Source organism: Myiozetetes cayanensis, unplaced genomic scaffold (genome assembly GCF_022539395.1).
Source record: "Myiozetetes cayanensis isolate MyiCay16 unplaced genomic scaffold, myiCay2020 scf2-11, whole genome shotgun sequence".
NCBI classification, from domain to species: domain Eukaryota; kingdom Metazoa; phylum Chordata; class Aves; order Passeriformes; family Tyrannidae; genus Myiozetetes; species Myiozetetes cayanensis.
This window is the reverse complement of record NW_026087411.1, coordinates 47,052,583-47,078,847: the sequence shown is the minus strand read 5'-3', so window position 1 is coordinate 47,078,847 and position 26,265 is coordinate 47,052,583. Positions and strand designations below refer to the sequence as shown.

Below are 26,265 nucleotides of genomic sequence, written 5' to 3'. Positions count from 1 at the left end.
GTTGTGAAATGAAAATTAGCAAGCCTTCTGGAACAGTAGATAAAATTTTAAAAGAAAAATCCTGGATTTTAAACTGTTGCAGTTTTGTGACTATCACTTTATGCTGCAGAAGGGAAAGGCTCTTGCAAATTAAATCTGTACAGATACTGAAGTAGTGCTTAGGAGAAGTAATTAAACTTCACCACAGTATTCCTTTCTATTTGCTGAAGGAAACATCATACGTTTCTTTGGAACAACTTTCTTCCTGCCCCTGCCATCCCACAGAGCCTGCATTACTCACTGCTGCTTTTTGCAACAGCTTCTGTGCTCTTTCCCATTTAACTCTCTGCTTTATCCTTGCACCTATTAATTTATCTCAGCCACAGTGGGAGCTGGCTGGCATTTGCTCCTCGCTGGCCCCGAAGGAGTTAACTGGATTTATTACATAATCTGTTTAACATTCGGGATGAATAGGAAATGCACGCCCCTCCTCTCCTACAACATGTTTGCGCTCTTTAGCTCTCACTTTTCCCCGGCGGTGTGTAAGCCTTGTGCCACTTGACATGCCCTGAGTCTCCCCGTGTGTGCCAGGGCTCCTTTGCATGCCTGCCCGCCGCTGCGTCCCGCTCCGGCTTCGCTCATGCTACCGGCAGCGCTGCACACCCGTGTGTCTGCCTCTGCCTCTGTCTCTCTGTCCCTCTGTGCCTCTGTGTGGACAGACCACCTCACATAATGCCATCTTTTGATGAGGTTTTGAAGGAAGCTGGGGAGTTTGGAAGATTTCAAAAGAGGGTCTTTTTCCTCCTTAGCCAGACAGGCATTACTTTTTCTTCCCTGTTTGCAAGCGTGGTTTTCCTTGGGAGGGCATCAGACAACTTCTGGTGCAGGATCCCTGGGGCAGCTGAATTAAGTAAACGATGTGGCTGGACACTGGAAGAGGAACGAAACTTCACAGTACTGCCCCTGCACCTGGGGAACAAGTCCTCCAGCGGGGAGTGTGAGAGGCTGGATATCGCATGGGATGACTCCGTCAGCTGCGCCAGCCCACTCGCCCACTATGGCAATTACAGTGCGGGCCACCTGCCACTCACCACTTGCCATGATAACTGGGTACATGAACAACCCCACTCATCCCTCATCAGCGAGGTAAGGAAAATCCCCATCCTCTAATTAGCAGCATCCATCCTGGTATGGGATTGCAGCAGTAAAATGGATTGCCACTGTGAGGGTCATTGCTTTGGTGGCTGGTTTTCCCTTCTGGATTTGTTTCATTTTGAGTCATAAGCAAATCAGGACGATGAGTATGATCAAGTGCCGGCATCAAGCTCATAGGGAAAGGCGAGCTGATCTGAAAGGTGGCTGCCCAAAGCCAAGCGCCCCATGCAAAGCCAAATACCCTGCACAGATATTGCTCTGTCTCTAGAGGAATGTCAGATTAAAATAGAGACTCAAGTCTTGCCTTGCAGCTGAGGATTCTGATGCTCAGTTTTGGGCAGAAACTTCGGTGGTGTAAACTCCAAATGTACTTGCTGACCTGGATCACTGTACATTATCTGTTCTTTGTATTTCCGGTACTGAATGTTTAAGTCGGCAGGTAACAAAAAACAATTGGTGGCAGACTGCCCTTCTGAGATCTGGAAGCAGTCAGCAAAAATGATTGTGCTTACTAAAGAAAAAAAACACAACCAAACACACATTACTGCCCAAAGCTATCATTCAGCTTTTCCTGAATGTTGGTGTCAGAGAACCGCAGGCTACTACCACTAGTGGTAAGCACTGGTAAATGTAGTGGGTTTTTAGTGAGGCTGCAAAGACAATTGAAGATACTTTCCCAGGAGATCCTCTGTGTAATTTGCAATTATGTGGATGGGCTGTGGTCTGGCTCCAAAATACAGTCTACACACTAGGAGTGTGTATTTTAAGGTCATCCTACACAGTAATTGTCACTCATGCAGTGATGAAAAACCAGAATGTACTTAGAAGGGTTGGCTCTGAAATCATCAAGGTGCACTGCAAAATGAGTCTACAGCTGAGGGTTCTGGTTCTTCTCTGTCTCATGAGCCTCCCACTGTGGTTTTTAACGGGGTACTTCCACTAGAGCTGTATCCTCCAAAACACACAGCAGGGTACAGCAGGGCACAGTAGGCAACCCCCTGAGCAAACACTGAATTGAAAAGAGATGCCTATCCTGACTTTTCAATTCACCATCTTTCTCTCATCCAACTGGGACAGCTTTATCCATTTGTAGTCTTAAGGCTCTGCAGAGCAGCAGCTTCATTCTTTCAGCACCACATGCAGCCTGAGCAGCTTTAGCCAGGGTCTGTGTTCAAGAGAAGAGAAATCAGAGCACCTGACTGGCCCTGGCCCTCGAGCAAAGGTTCAGAACTGGCTTTTGTGTGTGATCGCTGAAATCAAGACTGCTCAGAGGGCCGCAAATGACATACAAGGAGCTGGTGTCAAACTTTGGTCCCTAGTAATGACATATTTCTGCTCATGCTGTCAGTGGTAGATGGGACTGGGTGGGCAGGAGGACAAATGCTGCCTGGGAGCTGCAGACTGGCTAGACCTTAAAAGTATAGAGATTCCTCTTTTGTTGATCCTTTTTTTCCCCCCCTTCAGCCTTGCTGTAGGTGGAAGCATGTAGGTTGTGTCTATAAGATTGTGCTCAGAGTCCATTTATGACAGCAATTTGTGTATCTAACAAAATCATTGTGATTTTCCAATGAGCTGCTGGGTACAGCTAAGGGACAAGGAAACCAGTGTTTGTGTTGCAGCAATAAATGGAAGTGAAAGGTTCAACGTTCTCAGGCAAATGCCTCGCCCATCTGCACTTTCTTCCTGTCCTCTGCTGGGGAGACCCTCCAGGGCCAGGGCAGGGAGAAGCGGTGAAGGGATGCTGGGGAAGCACTCCTCACCTATGCCCCCAAAGGTGCATATTGGGAAAACCATGGAGTAACAGCCTGAAAGGAGAGACAGGCTGGGGCTGTCTGCCCCCTGTGCTGGGGCAGCAGGTTCCACCATTGGTGTCACTGTGACTCCTAGAGTCTTGCTGGCTGGGTGCACCTCAGAGGGAGGGTGCTGAGCTGTGACTTGTGGAATTTGCAACCTCTTTCCAGTTTTGCAACATTTTCTGGATAAATCACATCCCACAATGCTTGATTTCTTCATTTAAAAAGGAAGCTTGTGGCATGCAGGTCCTGGTTCAGTTGCTTTGAGATCAGCTACTAAAAGGAGCTTGATATCTTGTTAATGAGTTGTACATCCAGCAAAGGCAATTTAAATCCCAGATTTAATTTAGTCTCCTTTTTCTCATCTGAGTTTTCTCTAACAAAACATGACTCAATGTAGGCACATTTTTGCCCTGTTTAGTCAGCTCACCGAAGATTTCTTTTCTCATTCCTCTGCTTGTAAATGCTTCATTCTGTCCCATTGTGCAGAAATATTTTTGTTTCTTTCAACTAATTATTTTTGGCACTTCATGTCTGACTGAATCAACAGTGGAAGCGACCAAAGAAACAAAGTTAAAAGGATGGGTTACATGACAATCTCACAGGCATATGTTCAGGGAGAAAGAGAGCGGAGAGAGAAAAAAAAGTCAGTGTACTGAAGGAGCTCTTCCAGGCCTATGGCAAGCACAGACACAGTGTGGATTTGCACTCTGACAGGGGAGGCAGAGGGCAAAAGCAGGTGTGTAAAGCTTTCTCTGGGACAAGATGTCATATCACACAGCAGGTCTGGCAGCCAAACCACAGGCTATTGCAATAGGTTCTGAACACCCTTCCAAAGTTAATCGTGTGGCTGAATGGACTGATTTATGAGGAGTTGTGAAATGAATGGTATTGCAGCACCTGACTTCATTGCTCATGTTGCTCACTTGCCATTCTCATAGCTGTCTACTGCAAAGGCTTTCACAGCAGCATCAGCAGAAGGAAGCAAAGGAAAAAGGGGAATATGGACTGATAAAAATCACACACTGCTTTGTAAGCAGCACCTGGGGTGCCTGCTGCATCACCTGCTGCTGTGAGACTCCTGTGTCTCAGTGCTGGGGTACAGCAGGATGCTGGGACAACATACCAGGGCTTTTCTCCTTCAGCATTTGAGGAGAAGAGCAAATTGTATTAAGAAATCATCACAGGATCACATGGCAAAGACTGCTAGTTTGATCTAGAACAAAACAGAACATTGCTAAAGATTCCCTCTCAAAATCTTCTGATGTCTAACTGACTCTGAGAGTAGGTCCCTACTTCTTTAGTGGCGTGCCTGAAGGCCTCTGTGCCCCATTGTTTTAGGTCAGGTTTTTCTGTGAGGGCAATCCAGGTCAGAAGAGTAGTTGTCGACTGGTGCTGCACACACAGCTCATTACTGTGGTGCCCAAATTAAAGCTGAGCACACCAGACCTGTGTTGATAAAAAGGTTTTGAGCTATCATTTCAAGACACAGCAATGTTGCTGCTGTGGATCTATGCAGACGACTTTGGCCAAACGCAATCTGCTCCAGTTTAATTGAGTGGGTCTTGCACATCTTGTGAAAATGGAAGACAGGGCTGCATGCATCAGCTGCAGGACAGGAATGCAGCAGCTTCTCAGATTTTGCTTGGAGAGGAAGACTGAGGAGGTAATTATCAAGCTGAATCCATTCCTGGCTCGTGCCATCTGGTGCCACCTGAAACGATGCTGGTCAAAGCAGGTGGCTGGTGCTGCTTGGGAGGGAAGGCTGGTGACAGCAGCAGCTCTTACAGCAGGAGGAGAGCAGGAAAGGGCTGTGTTTATGAGCAGCAGATGGAGAAGGAGGAAGAGAAGAGGTGCTGAGGGGCTGTAGCAGACCAGGAGGGCCACAGCTTCATGGGGTCTGGAGAAGAGTTCAGTTCATTCCCTGAGCTCCATAACACTTGAAACAGGAAGTGTGTGGCCTGCCATCTCCTCCTGGGTGAGCCTTTTGGAGGACACATATGTCCAGGGCATACAGAAGTTAATAAACCTAACTTTTTGAGGAAACTGTGCTGAAGACACAGTCGCTGATCTTTAATACTGATGGGCTTTGCCACTATGTTATTTTATCCCGGTGGAGATAAATTTATCACTCTGTGATAGGACAGCTGGAAATAACGTGCAAAGGGATTTTGTTCAGACATTTTTTGTGTTGATGACTCCTAGAGGCATGGGCATGAATTTGTGTCTGCAGGTGGAATGGCCTGTGGTGGTGGATAATGAAAAGGGAAGTCTATGTGGTCACCAGCAACTACAGCACAGCTGGCATATTTTAGGCAGCATTTATTAGAGCCTTTGTTGGCAGAAGTTCAGCAGAAGGGACAGATTCCAACATACTCTGTCTGCAGCAAGTCTCACGCTGTAGATGACGTAATTTTCAGACCTGGCAATAATTTGTTGCCAAAGTGTGAGGTCTGACGTGTATAAGGGATCATCTGAACATAGTCTATGCACCTGCTGGGAATCAATCTTCTTAATCCTCTGCTTGCCAGCCGTCTCAGAAATCAACAGTCAGCATTTGCAGAGAAACCCATAAGGAAAGCAATAATGTTTGTCTCATAGGTTTTATAGTGGAGAAAGCACAGCTGGTCCTTCTGATATCCTCCCCCAAGGCAATAAGCAATGCAATTCACCCTCAAATTGTTTATCTAGTGTGACTGTTGTTACTGGCATGGCCATACCCTGTCTTATTTCCACTGTCATGGTGGGATTAATAGTGATTAGTGGAGGGAAAGAGGAAAAGGGCAGACAGAGGAGCAGAGGGAGCAGCAATTGCTGAATTACACGTGAAGCTCTAACTAAGGTTACCCTGGACGAAGGGTACAGACCGACTCCATTTGACCTGTTAAGTGCTCAACTTGAGACAAGACATGAAGAAGGACAGTGTTGTTGCTTTGTTCCTTAGCACTCTGACAGAAGCTTTAACAGAAAGAGAAAAAGAAGGTAATTTCTCCCTTTCCACTGCATGCACTTGCAGGGGGGTTTGTTGCAGTAAGGATGTGGGAAAGATAGCAGTTTGAAAGGCCAGAGGACAAGAGAGGTGGAGAAGAGCTGCCCAGCAACAGATAAGGAACATGCAAGAACAGCCTGCATCTTCCCAGGTTTCCTTAAATGGTGAGTATTGCCCTAAACCATTTGTCACTGGGAGTCAAAGAAAAAGCCATTTTCAGTGTGGCCACTTGTACGAAAGCCATTTAAAATGTGTATCTGGGCTCTCAATATGCTGCTGCAATTGGGCTGGGGAATCACTTGTAGAGCTCTTTATAGATCAAAGACTTTAATCCATTATTTTGAAATTTATTTGTAACAGGCAGTAAAGTGCTTCAAAGCTACTCCTCAAAGTTGCTGCATTTTGAGGAGCCTTTAATGGCATGTTGTCATTTAAGGCAATATATTTCTCCAGGGATAGGTGTGCCAAAGTGTTTTGGGACTTGCTTGGTGAATAAAGGTCTCTAGAGTATCAGGAATTACAAGTTTGTGGTTAGTTTGTATGTCAAACTAAAGTGTAAAATGTTTACCTTCTGCCATAGTTATGAAGAAATAAGAAGTCATTAGTCATGTACAAGCATTTCTTCTTTTCCCATCTCAGCCAGTTGCCACTCCTTCCTACAGAGATTACACCACTAATGAGCTACAGGGAACCAATGCAAAATCTCTTCCTTCTCCCAGAGAGATCTCGCTCAGGTGGCTTTCCGCTGCTGTAAAGATTAGCAAAGCACAACAGCACTGTTCCTTCCAGTCACACCAATGCCACTGTAAATCTGAACATCTCATTGATGTTCAAGCCTCTAGCAGGTATGCAAATGTTCACCAGAGGGATGTATTTCCAAGCAGGGATGTATTGCAACCTGTACTGCAAGGCTGGCAGGGTGGAAGAAAATGTTTTTCCCAGGTCTGTTAAGGATGCTAGAGAGTGATGTCCTGAAGGAGCTGTCTCTTGGCAGCAGCTCATTTCTGCTTACAAATGGCAGCCCACTACCAAGGCCAAGATGAAAGCAGTGAAGAAGGGGATGGTTTATCCATTGGGCAGTGCAACGTTTTTTACTCAGCTCCCTAAATGGAAAGGGGCTGTGCTCAGGCACACAGTGTCTACAGTGGATAGAAATCATGCTGGCAGGTGCAGGGCTGAATGCAGAGATGGGTTGCAGGGCTGTTCTGGGGGCCTGGACTTGTGCAGTGAGGAGTTCAGCCAGGAGCACAGGAATGCTGAGGAAGAGGATGTGTCCTTAGTCAGAGTTGGTCATCTGAGCTAGATCACCTTTGATGATCACAATGAGGAGCCAGCTGGATTTTAACAGGGTCTAGGTGTAACCAGCACTACACAGATCAACAAATAGGCTTAAGATCAGGGGAAGAAAACCTAAGGCTTTCCTTTACTTTTCCGTATCCTTTTTCCTACCACTGCAATAAATGTTTTAGCATTTTTTAAAAGTGTAAACATCAGCCCGTGTGTGGATGGGCATATGAAGGTTCAGAAACAGAGAGGAGGCACCATGCCGCTACCTTTTGTGGAGGCTGCTAGCAAGGGACATGGATAGGATAACTACTGACTGACTGGAAGCAGTCTGAGACTCTGGGTAACGTGATGTTGATGCTTTTCCTCCAAGAGATACATATAGGGACAACTTTCAGGCACAGCCAAACCAGGTCACAGCTCAAGCGGTGAAGTGGGTCTGAGAAGTGGCTTGGGTAAAGAAAAGATCTCTGCAGGGTGTGCAATTCTCTTTTAAAGGTCACATTCCCCTCTAAAGGTTATGTTTGCAAATGAAAAACAAGACACTAGCAGGGTGATGACTTAAATGTTGGGTGCTACGTCAAACAGCCAGAAATGCTTATCTGTACCAGAAGTTATTCAAATACTTAGAAAATAACAAAGTGCAGGACTAACGTAGGAGAATATAGTTAGTGTATTGTCACTAATCTATAGAAAGAACCCATAGCTCCTGAGAAGTTTTCTGTATGTTCCTGTTTAGTAGCATAATACAATATTTGACTATATTGTTAGCAAAGAGCTAGTTTCAGCAGTCACATAAATCATAGGAAATAGCTGTACAGATGAAATAGTCCTCTCTGTTAAAGACACTTTCCTCTGTTCATTCTCCTGCCTTCTTTCATGTCAGTTTATTCATTACCTGTTTGCAGTAAAGAGAGATCAAATTATTTTAAAAATAAATATATTCTTTGAAAAAGGATCAAAGAGAGTCCCAACCTCTGCCATCAGCACAGGCAATTGTGTTATGTTCTAAAAATCTTTTTTTAATGGTCCTTCTCATAAAAAATCCACTGTTTTCTAAAGCTGCACCTTTTGACACTATTTGCTAACGTTGTCATAGTTTCAAAAAGCAAGAGGTTAAGCAGTATTTGAAATTGCTCCTCCATGTTCAGGCTATTTTAGGAAAGCATTGCAATAGCTCTAGAGTATGACAGCTGAGAGTAGCATTTATTCCTCTCAGAAGTTTCTGCAACTCTTGCTCAGGATTTACAGAAATGGAAGCCAGGTGCTGATAGCTTGACTTGGATGAAAGGTGGTCAGTCAAACTCCCTGGAGTAACGATGTTGACATCAGAACCAAGACTTTAAATAATGTCAGCAGAGATGGGATGTCTATCAGGTTGGAGACCCATGAGGTGCCCTTTGAAGGTTCTGTGTAGGCACCTCTGAAATCTCAGGCCCAGGTAATACTCACTGGACATTACAGCATGCAAATAGGCTGAGATAGAGCTTAGGGGCATGACACTAAATTTTAGAGTCTGGAGAACTGTGAATGGCAGAAGAGTCTGTTAATCATTCCAGATCACCCTGTGGCCACTCCATTCAAGCCTAGTGCTTGAGCACTGATGCTGTATATGTGCTGGTGAGCACAAATAGTGGTACACTGCATGTACTACAGTGACCAGCCCCTTGTTAGCAATGGAAAGATTCCTTACAGCTCATGCCTGAAAGCAAAAGGGCTTTTCTAGTGGAAATAGTGGCAGTTGCTGTTGTCTGTGGCTTGCCTTGGTCCCGAGACCTCATTGTTCCAAAGATTACCCAAAGTATGGATTGAAACCTCTTAACTTTCATATGGTCTGCAGTGGTTAGTATTTCTTTATTCTCTGAGAACTTCTAAAGTAATTCCCAATGCCATGCTATCCATAGAACTACTTTGGTTTTGGTTTTGGTTTTTTGCTTCTTTCCCCATAATGACTTACCGCTTCCCTTTGCCCCCACACATCCCCATCCCCATCCCTATTATTGTGTTAGGGAGAAATGGATGCTGCAATATAAGGAATAGAAAAGTCTGTGAAAGCCACACAAAGAAAATACATATCCAATGTGTCTGAAATTGACCTGAGGTCTGTTTTCAGTTTCCTCAGAGACCAAATGTTTTTGCTTTTATCTAGAAGGCACTAAGAAAAAGAATTAAACTATCTCTGTAAGCTGATGTTTTAATTGGCAATAACTGTGGACCATTATTCTTCACTAAAGTTATGACTTTGCCTTGGCAACATATTTAACAGCACTGGTCACAGAAGAGAATTTGCTTTCCACGTCTGAACAACTGATGTGTGAAACACAGCATCCTGTTGGCAAGGAGGAGCTTTCTCTCTGTCTTCACAACCGCTTGAAGAGACTTGCTATGGCTGCGCTTCCCCGGCCCACCGGTGCTTGCTGTTGAGCAAGCATATTTGAACTTACCCTTCCCATTCCCTTTTCCACTTTCCCTTCCCTTTCCCCTTCCCGTGTGGACCTATGCAGTTTCTATAATGTTTAGCCCTGAGGATGACAAGTGACCCACCTGGTTGTTTTATGCCTCTCCCTTGTTCCCACAGTATAACCTTGTGTGTGGCAATGCCTGGATGCTGGATCTCTCACAGGCCATCCTCAATCTGGGGTTTCTGACTGGTGCGTTCGCCCTGGGCTATGCTGCGGACAGGTACAGTATAAACTCTGCTATCCTTTGGTTTGCTGGGAGGTGAAATCACTTGCAGCATCACATGCAGTAGGTATGTGTGAACATTTTGGAGGTTTCATTCATTTTGGATAAATATCCCCAACCTGTGTTAAAAAAGCCCAGACAATATAATCTTTGCTTCTATTTGGGATGGAAACTTTATGCAGTCTTACTTGCTGATCCTGTTTGGACCTTAAAATGTCATGAAATTAGCTTCTCTTGTGGTTTCTAATGTTTCCTGTGCACATCTGGACTCAGGAAGGGTAGAAGGACAGAGAAACAGAAAGGAAGCATTCAGATGTTTAGACTGATGTTTACTGAAGGATGTTTAATAGGCACCATTGATGAAGCAAGCAGCTACTTGAGGAAAAAAGGAAGGGGCTAAATGTGGTAACTCTCTCCATTCACAGGCTGGACTCATATGCTTATGCCTGAGGTCATAGCTCCTGCCAATTGGTCCTAAACTCTGTGAGAGCTGGATGAAACCAGGGAAAAGTTTCTCTTAACCTTACCAATTCTGTGATTCTTTGAAAAGACATGAGTGATATTCAGGCTTGAGTAACTAACCTGCTCCAGAGTGGGAAGCTCCCATAAACTCTATTTTGCTTTGAAAGTGAAGAAGGGAGCCTAGTTTGTGCTTTTTACTGTTATTTAACAGTAGTGAACCTATGCAATGGCTGAGAGCACCACTGATTATTTCAATGGCAGAGCATTTTTCTTCAGCTCGGAAAAGACTTTCTTTCTGCCTGTTCTATTTTTCTTTCGAATCTACAGTTATAATAATAAATTATTAGTACCAATATAAAGAACCATTTCTTTGTGGGTAGGAATACTTAAAGACTTCTCCATAATGTCATCTCAGATGACAAATTTTGAACTAGTAAACAAAAGTGGTTTTAAGGAAAACCTCAGCTTTCTAAGTGATATAATAAAAAGGAAAAAATAAGGCAGAAAGGAGGCCATGGCACTGACTAACTTAAAATATCTCTGTTCAGTGTCTGGCTGGGCAGTTTGATACTAGCACCTGAAGAGTGTGAAAGAGGAGAGAATTCTGTGGTTCTATATTATACCTAATTATTAAAATTAAATAGTATTTCTAGGAGTACTTGTTTATTGACTATAATGTAAGTACTGTAGAACTACGAATGTTGTACACTGACAGCACTGTAGCCAGGCCATTAGACCCTTGTGTCCTTGACAGCACTCAAAAGAATGGACGTGGTTGAAAATAGCCTGGGTTTTGTCCTGTATTAATTCTTCTCATGAAACCTTTTGAAAAAAATGAACAAACAAATACTGTCACAAATACTTTATGCTGATATAAACAGCTACATCAGTTTTCACAGTTTCTTCTTCTTAAAAACACAGTGGAGAAAAGATCTAGTTGTGTTACAGGACACAGTTACCATGAAACTACAGTGAGATTTTTTTTAAAATTATGGCTTACCTTGGGCATATAATTATGGTTTTTACTGGAAAATGAGACTCATGAATGCATCAGGCAGACTTTGAAAAGAAACAGTCTAAACCTAAACAAAACCTAGAAAATCACATGGAGCAGTTAAAGAAGAAATGATTGACTTTCGTACAGCTGGCTGCAATTACTAATAGGAGACTAGTTTTCAAAAACAGAAATTCCCAACAAAAGTTGCCCTTATCCAAAAACTGATCAGATCAAACTTGATCAAAAACCTGAACTGTAATGTATGGGTCATAGTTTAAGTACAAAAAGACAATCAGTTTTCTAAAACAAAAGGGGTACTGGTGAGGACATCACCAGTTTTAAAATTAGTGACATAAAGATAGTGACAGCTAGCATCAGGAAAAGAGCTGCATATTCCAAGGGCCAACCCAACAAAGTTTCAAAGAGCTACCCTTTGGAAAAGGCTGGTGTCGAAAAGGCACTTTCAGATCTAGCATTAAAATTAAATGTCAGGGATTAAAAAAAAGAAAAAACTTTGTCTTTTCATGATCTTCACTTTCTTTTCCTTTTTCAACAGATATGGCAGAATCCTCATCTACCTGCTGTCCTGTCTTGGGGTTGGGATATGTGGTATCATAGTGGCATTTGCATCAAATTTTACTGTATTTTTGATCTTCCGTTTTCTCCAAGGCATGTTTGGCAAGGGAACCTGGATGACATGCTATGTGATTGGTGAGAGCTGTAATCTTGTTTCTTTCATGGTTAGGAATAGTGAGGAATTTTTGGAGTACAAACAGTCTGGCTATATCTGTTCTTGATAGTATTTTTTCTTGGTAACAAAGCACTGACCCTGGAGTTAGCAGACAATGAGTAACCCAAGTCCATAGTAGTTAATGCATTCGTATTCCAACAATTGAGAGGTGATGGATTATGCATATATAAAGGCTTTCTTATTACATAGAAGATCATCAAGATGATAAAAATCTACAGAGCAAGCCCCCCCCCCCCAACGTATTCACAAACAGGGACACAGTTAATTTTGGCAGTCTGAACATCTTCCACAGGTGCTCAGAGGAATTAACTGCTTTTCCTCACCGGGAGGACAGATGCTTGGATTGCTGCTTTCATTCTTTAGCTGGGAGACTTTGATTAGTGTCAGACTGGACACCACAGTCCATATTAAGATTTTTATTTCCTGAAAAGGAAAAAGAAGGAAGCATATTTATAAATAGCATCAAAACAGCAGGGATACAGAGTCTTTGATGGATTATAGTCTATCAGTGTACTGTCTACAGCTATGAAGGTCCTCACATAGTAAAGGGTATTGTTTTGGCATCTTGAATGACTGTCAGGTTCAGAAAGGCAGTCATGGGGCATGAAAGAGCAAGACATTGAGGAAGGCATCCTACTAGAGATGGGATGTCAGATTTACTTAAAAAGAAAATCAGTTATTAAAAAATCTACTGTGATAATACAAAACACAATGAAAACATCATTATAGAGTGCAAAAACTTGTCTCATTGCTGTTGCCTGTTTTGCCTGTGACAAGTTTTTAAAAAATTCCTAGTGTAATTTAGATGAATGAGAGCAGAATTGCAACCAGATAGATACAGTGAAACCTGTGACCACTCAGGGGATGTATGTGCAAACATACCTGTCTAGTCCTCTTAGCATTTAATGCCCCAAAGCACCTTGTTTTTTTGGACAAAATTACACTGCTGAGCAGCTGAAGTCCAAGATCCAATGAAAGGACCAGAAGTTGCTTGATTTTAAACAGAGATCTTATCCTGAAACTTTGGCAAGTGCTCTAACCAGCAAAATGTTTTCTGATAGACTTATGGCATCCTTAAAGTGTTTGATCTTTAACAGTAAGGAATGTTTTTCAATGCTCAGATCAGACTGCCTGACTTTAGAGAGAGGTTCTGAGATATGACATCCTGAGGCACAGTGTATTACTGCAGCCCTAAGCAAGGTGCACAACTCTGAGAGAGAGCGATTCCCTCTAAATTCCTTGAGGCATATACAGATTATAGGTTTGGTTGCACCAGGAGGATAGTTGCCATTAATTCATCCCCAAAGCTACTGATCTGTGCTTCAGGCTGCCCCAAGAACCTCCCTTTGCTTTTATATACAACCCAGCTCTTCCTGGGGCAGTGTATGCAGCTACCTTTAGGCTATAAAGTTCCCCATGAGCTACGCAGACATGATGAATAGTTAATGAAAATAGTCATGGTGTCATATTTCTCTGCATTGCCAGCTGAAACAAACCATTGTTACCTGTAAAATTGTTTTTTCTTTAGTAAAATAAATAAAAAAAGTGTTTTCTTTGTATTGTAAACCAACGTAAAACCTCTGCTTTTATTCTGAAACCTAGATGGAGGTGATAGTTTTGGAACAAGCAAGAGACACTTCTTCATGCTTTGCTCATCCCAGCTGCAGATGTCATGGCCATGGGTTTGCATAGGTTTCAGAGTGATCAGACACATCCACAAAATAAAAAATCTGTCAAAAGTTTTTAAAAAAATTAAAGAAAAGGAAAATTATAATCATTCTAGGAAATAAACCAAACTGGATCACACTTTAGCCCTTAGAGCAACCAGCTGTTAGGTGTGGTTAAACTCTCTTCCCCCTTGTCCGTATTACCTGCTGGATGGAGTCCCTGCCTGAAAGATCCTCTTGTCTGGAGCATGTGCTAAAATGTACTAGGGAGACTGCTAGCAATTTCCCACTACGCATGATAATGATGCAGTCTCAAACCCCTCTTCTGGGCCCATGCAATTCAGTAGTAAACATGCAGTCAGAAAACCCTCTAACTGAAGAATGGTGGGTGAATTGATGAGGAGGTGTCATCGTGTTGGCCCTGAACAGCCTCGGTGACATGCTCACACTGCTGAAAACAAGATGCTGGGCTAGAGAGACCTGTGACCTGATAGGATACTATCGTTTCTTATGTTTCACCTCTAATATTTTTCTTTAGAATTAAGTTTGTTTCTATGTTGTTTATTTTGGCTTTCTCTGTGCTCAGTGACGGAGATCGTTGGTTCCGATCAGCGGATTGTTGGAATTGTGATTCAGATGTTCTTTACCCTGGGGATTATGATTCTCCCTGGAATTGCATACTTGATTCCCACCTGGCAGGGAATTGAGCTGGCCATTTCACTGCCCAACTTCCTCTTCCTGCTCTACTATTGGTAAGGTTGCAGTCATCGATCTTGTCACTATTGCTATTGCTATTCAAGCACCTATAGACTCCTGTTATGGTCCCAAGCCTTCAGAGTGGAAGATGTCGTAGGTTAGGAAGAAGATATTTGCATTGTGTTTATTTTGTCATTTGTAATTCTTTATTAGTGAATTGCAGACATACATTACTTTTGTTTTTCTGCCCAGATTTTGCCTCTCTGATCAGCTACAGCAGGCCCTTCACAGAACCCTGCTCCATTTACAAGGTTAACTTGACCAAAGTCTGCTTTTCCCATCAGCTGTGAGATCCCACTTGTGCCTCTCATTATCTATTCAGTTCAAGTCTGAACTTGCCCTACAGGTCCCGTGAGCTGGGCAGTACAGCTAATGAGAAAGCAGAGTGCTATGCCATGGTAAACACCTCCCTCAGTGTGGTTGTCATTTGGGCTGGATCCCCCAGAACTAACCCACATATTCTCTTCCTACACATTGTTTCCTCAAATGTTGCCTGCTGTAAACTTTAAAACTCTGAATCATCTCAACCCTAGGCTAGCAGAAACTGAAACACCCATTGGTAGTATTGCTTTGTGTTCAGTTTATAAAATATGTATACATTTGAGTGTGTGTCTACAAAGATAGAAGTTTCCTGATCTGCCTATACCTGTTACTACATGTGCTTAGTATTGACTTTCATTGTTCACTGCTGTTCTGCAGGTACCTTCTTTGCTTGTTGGGTATCATACTTTTGACAGCCATTGTGCAAATACAATAGTTAGATTTCTTATTTTTCAGCTTTACCAAGTGTTGATATAGTCTATATTCTTCTTTCTTGTCCACAAGAATCAAATATTTTACAGGGGACTGACTGGAAAAGCAGTCCTCAAAAGAGTTTCTATATCACAAAGACTGAAAAATTATGTATTTTGTGTTAGCACAGGGTAAAAGACAAAAGACTTTGATTTACTCATGATGTTACAGGGTAAAAGCCCTATTTATGACTTCTGTGTTCTTACAGGGTGGTTCCTGAATCTCCACGGTGGCTCCTGACACGCAAAAAGGGAGAGAAGGCATTAAAAATCATGCACAACATTGCAAAACACAATGGAAAATTTCTCTCACCACATTACTCAGAGGTACTGTCATCTGTTTGAGCTAGGGGTTTTTCTATGTTGCATTTTTTTAAGTGATGGACAACACTCTGTGATGTGTCACACCAGGACAAGATTGTCAGTCCCACACCTACTTTATTAATTACAAGATGGTAAAAGTGAACTGGCTGAATTATATGGGCTGAAAAAAAAGAAATTTATAAAACAATGAATCAGGTCTTTAATTTGCAACACATCCTACTTTAAAAACTTGTGGGAAATATCAGAAACTAGCCTGAGGGGCAATGGTATTTCACAGCAGATGCTGTGAGTGCTGACAGAGAGTGGAGATAGAAGGATCCACTTTCCTTTTCTAGAACTTCCTTTTACGACTCAAAGAGAAGATGAAATTATAATTTAAGTGTAAATTTGCTTCCATCCCAATAGGGGCAAAATACGTCACAAAATTCACAATTGAGAAAGATCTTTCTGAGATTGCTTTTTTACAACATAGGGCAATATATGTTAGAATTATAGTCCTTTGGCAAGTGGTCTTGACAGAAAGGACTGATGCATTTCAAATAATACAGTTGTGTTATTGCAGCATTTGGCTTTTTCTGTGCTGAGTAGCAATGTTTGGCTCTCAGACCATGACTGCTGTGGCATTGGCCTTATGGTTCAGTGACAACAGATGTGGACAACCAGAATGATCATTAAGATCCCTTCCAATCCAAGCCGTTATATGATTCTATGATTCCTGTGCTGGATGCCCCAGAGCTGGATGCAGTGTTCCAGGTGGTGTCCCACCTGAGCGGAGCAGAGGGGCAGAATGATCTCCCTTGGCCTGCAGGCCACGCTGCTTTCGATGCAGCCCAGGTTACAATTTTCTGTCTGGGCTGAAAGTGTGCATTGCTGGGTCATGTCCAGCCTCTCATCTACCAGCACCCCCAAGTCCTTCTCAGCAGAGCTGCTCTTGATCTGTTCATTCCACTGCTGTGTTGATATTGGGGGTTGCTTCAACCCAGGACATCACCTTGCAGTTGGCCTTGTTTAGGCTCAAGAGATTACAAAAGGACATAAACCTGTTGGAAGAAGTCCAGAGAAGGGTCATGAAGATGATCAGAGGGCTGGAGCATCTGTCCTATGAGAAAAGGCTGAGAGAGCTCATGCTGTTGAACCCAGGGAAGTGAAGTCTCTAGGGAGACCTTAGAGCACCTTCCACTACCTAAAAGGATCCTACAAGAGAGCTGGAGAGGGACTTTTGTCAAGGACATGAAGTGACAGAACAAGGGGGAATGGTTTCAAACTGACAGAGGGCATTTTTAGATTAGATACTAGAAATAAATTCTTCACTGTGAGGGTGGTGAGGCACTGGAACAGGTTTCCCAGAAGACCTGTGGATGCCCCATCTCTGAAAGAGTTCAAGGCCAGGCTGGATAAGGCTTTGAACAACCTGGTCTAGTAGAAGGTGTCCATGCCCACGGCAAGGGAGCTGGAACTAGATGATCTTTAATGCCTCTTCTGACCCAAACCAACCTATGATTCTATGAATTATTGTCTTTGGCTGGGGCATGTACACTGGTGAGATTCTCCCATCTTAGTCAGCATTAACCAGTGCTGAGTGTGGCCCAAGACGTGTGGCAGGAAGCTTGTGCTGCTGCAGCTTCCCCTCCACATTGAGCCCTGCATTGCTTCACCTACTTCCTCTCAATAAATACTGGCATTTTCAAAGCATCATGTCATAAAGAAGATGTGTGTCTTTCCCTGCTTTTTGTTTTAAGTTATATTTAATTTTTTTTTGAAAGTATCCGTGCTCATGACCCTAAACCACTTACAGCTGCAGCAGATTAACCTCCACACATACAGATTTGTGCTGGACCTGTTCCTGGGGCCTTTTTAATACAGAATGCCTGTCATCCTTTGTGCTGTGCCCAGAGGAAAGAAAGTATCTCCAGGAAGCACATTAGTAATGGATCAAGTGTATTTCTCACATTAACTCCCACCAGTCTTCTCTTTCATGAAGCAACTCCAGAATTTCTGGAGGGTAAGTGCTGCACATGTGGAGGGATAGGGAGAAGGGAGAAGTGGTAGGCATTATCCATCAGTGCACTTTGGCTCAAACTTTCTAATACATCTGTATCAATTTCATTGGCCAAGTGCCTGACGTGGCTCTGGATGTAGCAGCTTTCAGTTTTTGTTGGCACGCAGAAACCACAGATGACCTTTGTAGGAAAAAAATGTTTGCTTCTTTTGCTCTGTGAGTTACGACTCTAGTACAGTTCAACTCCAAACAGAATTCATTAAGCATAAATTATAAACTCCTTTTTTCCAGTTGCTCATATTTATCCTAACATGGGGATTTTTTTCAAAATAATTTTCTAATTCTTGGTCTCTGTCCAAAACCAGAATGAACTGCAACTAGCTGAGTAGGAGCTGCTTCTCAAGAGAGTTGTGGATCAAAACCCATCCCTTTATATACAGATACATTTTTTTTCCAACTATATAGACGTATCAAGGATTGGACGTGATGATTTTGCAGGTCTCTTCCAACCCAGTTAATTCTATGATTCTATGATCTAGACATTTTTTTTATACATTAACATACATATGTAAGTATTATAAACAGGCATGTACGTACTGTCTCGTACAGAATTAAGCATGTGTAGAACTATGTATCTTTTAAAACTATTGTGGAAAATCTAATATGTAATTTTGCTGAAACATGAAAATATGAGGGCAGTTGGTTACAAAACTTCATCTGTGGTTTTCCGATGGTCTATCTCTGGGAACATGGGCCCTGTCCCTGAATTCCTAATTGCACTGATGTGAATAGCAAAGCTCTCCTTGACTTCAAAGAACAAAAAGAGGATTTTTTTCCCCTAGGAAGAGTTGACTCTCCATAGTGATATTTTCTTCATCCATAAAAAAGTGCTCAGTCATGCTTGGAGTTGTTATGACTTTATTAAGACATAGAAATATAAGTAGCAGTTGTGCTGAATTTATCTTTAGTCCTTTGGGAAACTAAAACCATATTTGCACAAAGTCACAACTGATGGCTTGCAGCCTGTTCTTATAAACAACAGACAGGGCATTATAACCCTGCTACAAGAGAGTCCAAAGGCAGTGCAGAAACCCAGCAACCTCACTCTGCCTCACAAAGGACTCTGGCATGCAGCAGAAGTGGCAGTGATTTGAAGAAATCTTCTGGCTCTAGTTGCCGTAGAAAAACAAAGGGGAGTAGAAAGGAAGTTCAAACAAATGTAGGGCTTCTCTGTCTTACTTTAAATGTTTTCAGTTATGAAAAAGTCATGTGTAAAAACATCCAGCCAAATCTCACTGAAGAAGACCTGTGTCACCTTATGATATAAAAAACAAATAAAGGTGAAAGCTTTGGGCATAGCCTTGGCTGAGCCAATGAGACCCCCAGGCCATGCTTTTGGCTTTACCCGTGTTCTCATCATGGATCCACATGTTCCCTTGTGCTTCTGCATCCTCTCACCCATGTCTCCCCACCAGCTGGGATCATTTGCCTGGGTTGCTGCACCTGCATGGGCAGGAGATGCTGTGGTAATAAAGAGGGGTTTGCTCCTCTCATTGCTCTCTTAGGCTTCCTGTCAGGAGGGGACAATAATCGAGAGTCAAAGCAGCCAGGCTGCCTGAAATCCTCCTAAAAAGGATGCAGAAGGTTTAAACCTGTATTTCCCACAGCTACTTTGAGAGCTGATGGCAATCTCAGCTGTGTCTGCCAGTTCCTGGGCAGTATCACTGGTTTGTCCCTGCCTAAAACCATCTCTGCTTTATCGTCCTTGGATCTTCCCCACCTGCCAAATGACCGTATGAAAAAAGAGTTCTCACCTGGTTTGGACATCACAGTTAAAAACTGCTGGCCAGAGGTAAAAACAGCCTCCATCAATGTGCTTAATCTGGTTTTGACCCTGCTAATATTTTGGCTCCACCATATCTACAGCAATGAACTCAAGCAGGCAAACACAAACTGTGTGAAATTCTGCTCTTTTCTGTTAGTGTTAAACCTTCTAACTAATGATTTCATGGAGTGTCTCGTTGTGACTGTACTGGAGGAAGCCGAGGACAGACTTATTATACTTTGTAGGCAGTATGAGGACCATTAATTCATACTTAGTAGGTTTGTTTCTTTCAGGGTAAAAGCCATGTTTAGCACAGTGCTTGGATGTTTTAAGACACTCTAAATTTCACTAACTGAATATTTTGAAGCATCCAAGCATTGTCACAGATCTGCAGTTTCTCTCACTCCTCTCTTCTTCCTGCTGCCCAGCTGTACCATGAGCGATGTTCCCAAGCCCATTGCTTGCTGGTCACTCCCTCTCTCACTGCTTCCCTCAGCCCATCACTTTGCTGTTCCTGCCACAGTCTCCTCCTCTCTCCCACCTTTGGCAGAGGGCAGGTCTGCTCCCAGTGGCCCTGATGTGACAATGACTGCTTATTGCCTTCCAATAAAATCCAGGTCAACCTGTCTCAGTTTACAACAAGGAAATTATTTTTCCATTCTCAAGTTAAGATTGGGGATTTTTGAATTGATTTTTTCATGATCATCACTAAGGAAAGCCCATCAGCTGTTCCCATATCTGCTCTGGAGTGCTATAAGCACGGGCTCATCAACACCTTTACTCGCTGGACTGGAATTTTGGTGGTCACTGTGTTTACACAGGAACTCTGCTCCACTGCCTGCCTGACCCCTGACAGCTGACTCTTGCTCACTTGTCTCCTCAGATCACTATTAGCAACGAGGAGGTCAGCAACCCTTCCTTTCTCGACCTGGTGAGGACTCCCCAGATGAGGAGGTGCACGCTCATCCTGATGTATGCCTGGTCAGTACCCACATCAGTCCAATTTGTTACCAGGGTGGTGGGTTTTGAAGAAAAATTCCCTTGTGACTTTTAGGGCCTCTCCAGCTGCTTGCAATCATTTGTTTGCCTCTCAACACTTTTTTCCCTTTGCTGTTTAGGTTCACAAGTGCCCTGATCTACCAAGGGCTTGTTATGCGCCTAGGAATTGTCGGTGGAAACCTCTACCTAGACTTCTTCATCTCAGGAGCTGTGGAGCTGCCTGCTGCTTTCCTAATTATAGTGACAATTGATCGCATTGGCCGGCGCCTGCCCTTTGCAATAAGCAACATCGTGGCAGGCATTGCGTGTCTCATTACTGCTTTCTTGCCAGAAGGTAATTCCCTTCCCAGTGTCAGGCTCTTTAGGCCAATGACTTCTCTCTGACACCTAAGTAAAGACAGCAAGCCAAACAAAACTGCATGTTTCCCTGTGGTCCCCACCTCTGTGTGTCCCAGAAGAGCTGCCACATGCTGAGTGGATGCCAGCATTGCTGCCCCACTCTCCTCCTGTGAGAGCTCACCCAACATAGGTCATGGCAATTCAGGCACAGAGGGTGTGGTCACCACGTTGCCTGCTGGCTCTGCCAGCATCATTTTCTGTCTGTTAGAAATGTACAAAGGTCTTGCTGGTACAACAGGGACTGGGGACTATGTGATCTGCTGGAGCTAGGGCTATGGCAAGAGGAGGAAACAAAGAACACTACTAGGGAATTACTCTAGCAGGACATCTTCCTCCAGCACCTTTGTGTATTTTGGGCCATACCCTATGCTGAGCACGGAGCATCGGGTCTGGGGTTAGACCAGGAGCATCGTGTGGGGGTGATATGGCCTGAGCTGGGGGTAGAAAGTGGTGGCCTGGGGCCAGCAGCATGCTGCCACCAGCCTTCTCTCAGTACTGAAGTGCTGAGGGGACCCTGCCAAGGTGAGGAGAGGACAGCCTGGGGATTAAAATACTTGCAGATGGGACATCTGAGGTCCAAGTCCTACCTTCAAGAGGAGTTTGTTTATACAGATGGAAAAAGCTGCAGCAGCAGCTTGTGAGAGCCCCATCACACCAGGATGCTCCTACAGTTCCAGTCCCCTGGCAGAGGGAGGAGCCACATGGACATCACCTTCACCAAGGGGGTCTGATGGACTGAGGGGGTACCAGGGAGACAATGTGGATTTATTTTGTTCTTTCCAGCCTTTGCTTTTCTTACACGTTTTGAAAACAAAACTTTTCAGGGCAAAGGCAGTGTCTCGCAACACGGGATGAAATTTGATGGGGGTTTGTTTGGTTGTTTTGGAAGGGAAATAAACCCAAGTGTCTCAATTTTGTTTTAGAGCAAACTGAAATGTTTTCTTGTTCTTCCTAGTGAAGTTTTGAGAAAACACATTCATTGCCAACTCTCTCTAGTGGCAAAGCTCCCCTTCGTGTTGGTTCAGGCTTGTTGTTTTCACTTGCCTCCCTGTCTGCCTAGCTGTGGCTAGACCATACCCACCAGAGCTTGAGCAGAGCCCGGAGAGATGGGCAGAGACAATGGGGCAGCGTCAGGTCCCTGTGCCAGTCATGTCAGGTACAAAGTCAAGCACCAGGGAAAGGATAGGGAGGATGGCCTGGAGTAGCATTATTAGGAGTGTGTCTAATGTGCAGTGGCTATAGACGAATTACAAAGAGTAGGTGGTCTGCTCCAGGGAGAATTATTTTACTGCAGCATCTCTGGAGGTTTTTAGAAGATGTGTAGATGTGGCACTTAGGGACATGGTTTAGCGGTGGAGTTGGCAGTGCTTGGTTAGTGGTTGGACTAAATGATCTTGGAGGTCTTTTCCAACCTAAATGATTCTATGATTCTATGCAGTTTTAGAGGTAGCTTTCTTGTGGTCAGAAGGCTTTTGGAGGTGACTCAGCAGTGTTTCTTACAGCATAACTCTCCTCTACAAATAAATGCTCCTTTCTAGACCACAATTTGGACATGATGATGGAAGCTATAATGTTCATTTTCCCACCCATGCTGTTATGCCCCTAGCATCTTGAATCAATCAACTCAAGTGAATTAAAATTCTTCAAAGCAGCCTCACATAACATTCAAAAGCAATAAACACCAGTATAGATTGATATCTACAGCAGTGGCCTTTCATTCTGATTTGCACTGATCCAGTGTTCCTGTGGTATAACTTCTGCTAACAGGGCCTGGGGCTCTCAGAAATGCTCTGCTGGTTTGGCAAAGCGCACTTCATCAGTGTTTCTTTTTGAATGAACAGATATCCCATGGCTCAAAATGACAGTTGCCATGCTGGGAAGACTGAGCATCACAATAGCTTTTGAAGTCGTCTATCTAGTGAACAGTGAATTGTACCCTACAACACTGAGGTATGACAAAAGCTCCCAGGAATCTTTCAACTTTTCCCTCTGCTTTTCTACATTTCCTGTTTCACTGCTGGTCAGTTAAACTTCATTTCCTCCAGTTTCTGAGCTGAATAGCCACTGCTCAAAGTGGATGGCATATGATGATGAGATAATTCTGGAGCTAAGTCTGCATTCTATTCTTTAAACTGCTGGTTAATCTGTCTGTTAGCACCTCTCTAATATCTGGTACTTTTTGTCTTTTGCAGAAACTTTGGTGTTTCCCTGTGCTCAAGTCTGTGTGACCTAGGGGGGATCATAGCCCCATTCCTGCTTTTCCGATTAGCAGCCATTTGGTTGGAGCTACCTCTAATTATTTTCAGTAAGATCTGATTTAAAATGTACTTTTGATTTAAATATCTTCCTCCTAACAGAGCTTTTCTTTTGGGGTAAAAGTAGTGTGTGGCCTCATCTCCCCCTCAGACCAGTCCCTCTCGACCTTCATGCCTAAAGCAAGAGTCTGAGTGGCAAATGGGTGAAATGTGTGTGATTTCTCTAAACAGTCTGGAAGAGCTCAGGTCTGCTTGGATAACTTTGCTGAAGGAGCAGAAAAGAAACTATGTGAGGTGCTTTAAGACTGAGAAAAGCTAGGTTCTGTAATTGCAGAGAAGAAAGCTTAGTCTGCCAAGAGTAGAGGTTGATGACCTTTAAAAAAGACTTGGTTTGAGTTTTTTTGGTAAGTACAGTTATGATTATGGATGTTGTATTATCCATAACTTTTTATTCTTGTAAAATTCTTTCCCTCAGTTGCATTTTGGAAAAAAAAAAAAAAAAAAGCCCTGAGGAGTAATTGTATGAAAAAAAAAAAAATATTTTCAGTGAGGACATGGTAGTCTATGGCCAAACCACTCTTCTAGCAGACAGATGTGATGGGGAAAAATCAAAATCAGTAGAACAGACTAAGAAGGGAAATTAGTGCTAATGAAAACTTTAGCTGAAAAAAAAATTGGAAAGACAGGGTTTTGATGTCTATGATCTCCCTTTAGTGGAGATCAGTCTGCAAATGAACTCCTAGCCCTCAAGTGATTTTGCAGTAGGTTAAATTAATGCTGCATAAAGGTGTTTGATTAGAATAGGTTAATCAGAAATGGATTCAGTTGAAAGATTTTACTTCAAACTTAACCTGAATAAACTTTTCTCAGTAGGTAAACCCTGAAAATAAACAAGTAACAATTTTCTTATTGCTTTTGTATTTCTTCAATGCCCATTGTAGGTATTCTCGCAGTTGTCTGTGGTCTCCTAGTATTGCTTTTACCAGAGACAAAGGGAATCTCATTACCAGAGACAGTGGAGGACGTGGAGCAGCTTTCAAGGTATGAGATGTATTTTCTTACTTTTACTTGGGTGAGGTTTCCTGAGGGTGTTCTCCTCCAGCTTCACCAACTGTCATAAATTATTGATGTTTTCCACCCATCAGAGTAAATTCCCTAGTTAGGTTGATGTTATGAGCGAGTGGTATTTTCCTCAATAGAAACCTGAACTTTTCAGTACCATTTAGGAAGGCTGTAAAATAAATTCATGGGGATAAAATATTTCTTTTTCTCATAGAGACATAGAATTGTCCTATGCATCTCTGGAAGCAGAAAGTAATAGTGTGCAAGAGAGATGTTGCAAAGCATAGCTTGCAGCTTTCTGCTCAAGAAAACCAGCCATTACCTCAATCAAAACATCCTATAAAGAAGACATGCAGGGAACATTTACACCTTGGCTAAATATTTTGAGGATGTAGTGCTATACATTAATTTTTCAAGCAGAAGTTTTGGATATTACATAAACAATATTTGCCTGATTCAAGGTGCAAACTAAAGAAAGAGGAAATGTTCTGTGTAAAAAGTAAATGCTTCAGTACTGCAGCTTGGACTACAATTTAAACTATATATTTTCCTTTTTCTTTCACATTTATACCCTTCTCCCCTTCTGTTTCTTCAGTCATTTTGGAAAATGTGGAAAGAAAAAGAAGCACCGGGACACCAGCTCTTATCTTTGACCTTTAAAGGACAGCACTGAGCAAAGAACTATGTTCTCATACCTGGAATTTTTTCTCCACCTGCTACCACTTCAAAATCTGCTGCAGAATATGGATTAAACTTCATATTATTCTTCTAAGCATAAGGACATTTAAAACAAGTAGTGTATTTTTCTATGAATACGGAATAAATACTTTTTTTTCTGAGTACACTGTTTTCAAGAAGGGACCACTCTGTGGTCCTTGAGGGAGAACAGGACAGCTGTAAAACGATGCACTATCCAGCTCAGTGAGCTTGTATATATTTCTTTATGTAATGGAGCCATTTATTTATTTTTTTTATTAGGATCCACATTTGGATGGAGAGGGTTTGAAATGATACTGCTTGTTTAAGATTTAGATGACTTTGAGGAGGAGAGGATGAGTATTTCAACTTTTTCTCTGTTGCCCCCAAAGAATCTGGACAAATATGATGGCTCAGGAAGGAGGGTAGTGATCAGGGTGGCTCTTTCTCTGGTTGGGAGGAATGGGAATCAGCACTGTGCATCAAGAGACCCTCTCTCAGGTCTGACAGTCATCCACAGAGACACTTTGATCCAAAAGCCATTTCTCTCTCCCTGTTCAAGGGCTTTCTGAAATGTGGCAGCAGTCCTCTTCCTCACCTTTCTATGGCTTTATGTAGGGGTCATGCCCTGCACAGGGCACTAGCTCTACAGGTCAGATTGTCCTGCTGCTCATTAGTGCCTTCCCCCAGACCTAGCTGGCATTCCCGTGACACCCCATTATCCTGCCACCTGGCCAGTGACCCCCACAAGTCTGAGGGAAGGGCTTCTGCCTGCTCTCCTCTGTTGGATGCTTTTCCAAACTCCTCTTTCAAGAGCATGCCCATTTTATCCTTTACAAATCATACTCTCTGCCCATCCCTACAAACCAAATTCCTTCACCCTCATCACTGTCAAGGTGACCTGCAATTTCTGTATTCTGTTGGTTATTATTATTTGTCATCTTTCTGTCTTGAAGATAAATTATTTGGGTTGTTGACAAGGCTGTTTGTTAAGCTGTCTTGGGAACATGGGCAGGGATGAGACAGGAGCTTTGATTATAGAAGGAAGTGTTAGCTGGTCCCAGCTGTTTGAAGTTGACACACAGAATAGCTTGACTCTCTGTCTCTGCAAGCACATACCAGGGACTGACTGCCTTCCCTTTCTTCTCTATGACCTTCATCAAGCATTAGGTCCTGGCCACTGACTGGTAAACAATATGCTCCTTACAGGGAAGGACTTGAAAAGATGTGTTGTTCAAAAGGTATCCTTTTACCAACAGAGAAATAAATAAACAAAAGGAAGTCAGTGAGGTCTTGTAAAGGGCCTTGTAAGCTCAGAAAATAACATATTTGGCATAAGCAAATATAGGACTGAGTTTTGAATGTTTATACCACAAAATAGTAGTGCTACATTACCG

At 42.9% G+C, this 26,265-nt stretch overlaps 1 protein-coding gene across 1 annotated transcript; it reads left to right on the top strand.

The window, feature by feature from the left end:
* The first annotated feature begins 498 nt into the window (after positions 1 to 498).
* SLC22A3 (solute carrier family 22 member 3) lies at positions 499 to 25,011 on the top strand. The gene is made up of 11 exons (XM_050316882.1): positions 499 to 1,125; positions 9,779 to 9,882; positions 11,901 to 12,055; positions 14,349 to 14,514; positions 15,519 to 15,636; positions 20,341 to 20,438; positions 20,576 to 20,790; positions 22,697 to 22,805; positions 23,048 to 23,160; positions 24,052 to 24,151; positions 24,768 to 25,011. Exons 1-11 carry the CDS (start codon positions 712 to 714, stop codon positions 24,823 to 24,825), a joined length of 1,650 nt encoding a protein of 549 aa, XP_050172839.1. The 5' UTR covers positions 499 to 711; the 3' UTR covers positions 24,826 to 25,011.
* The last annotated feature ends 1,254 nt before the right edge of the window (positions 25,012 to 26,265 follow it).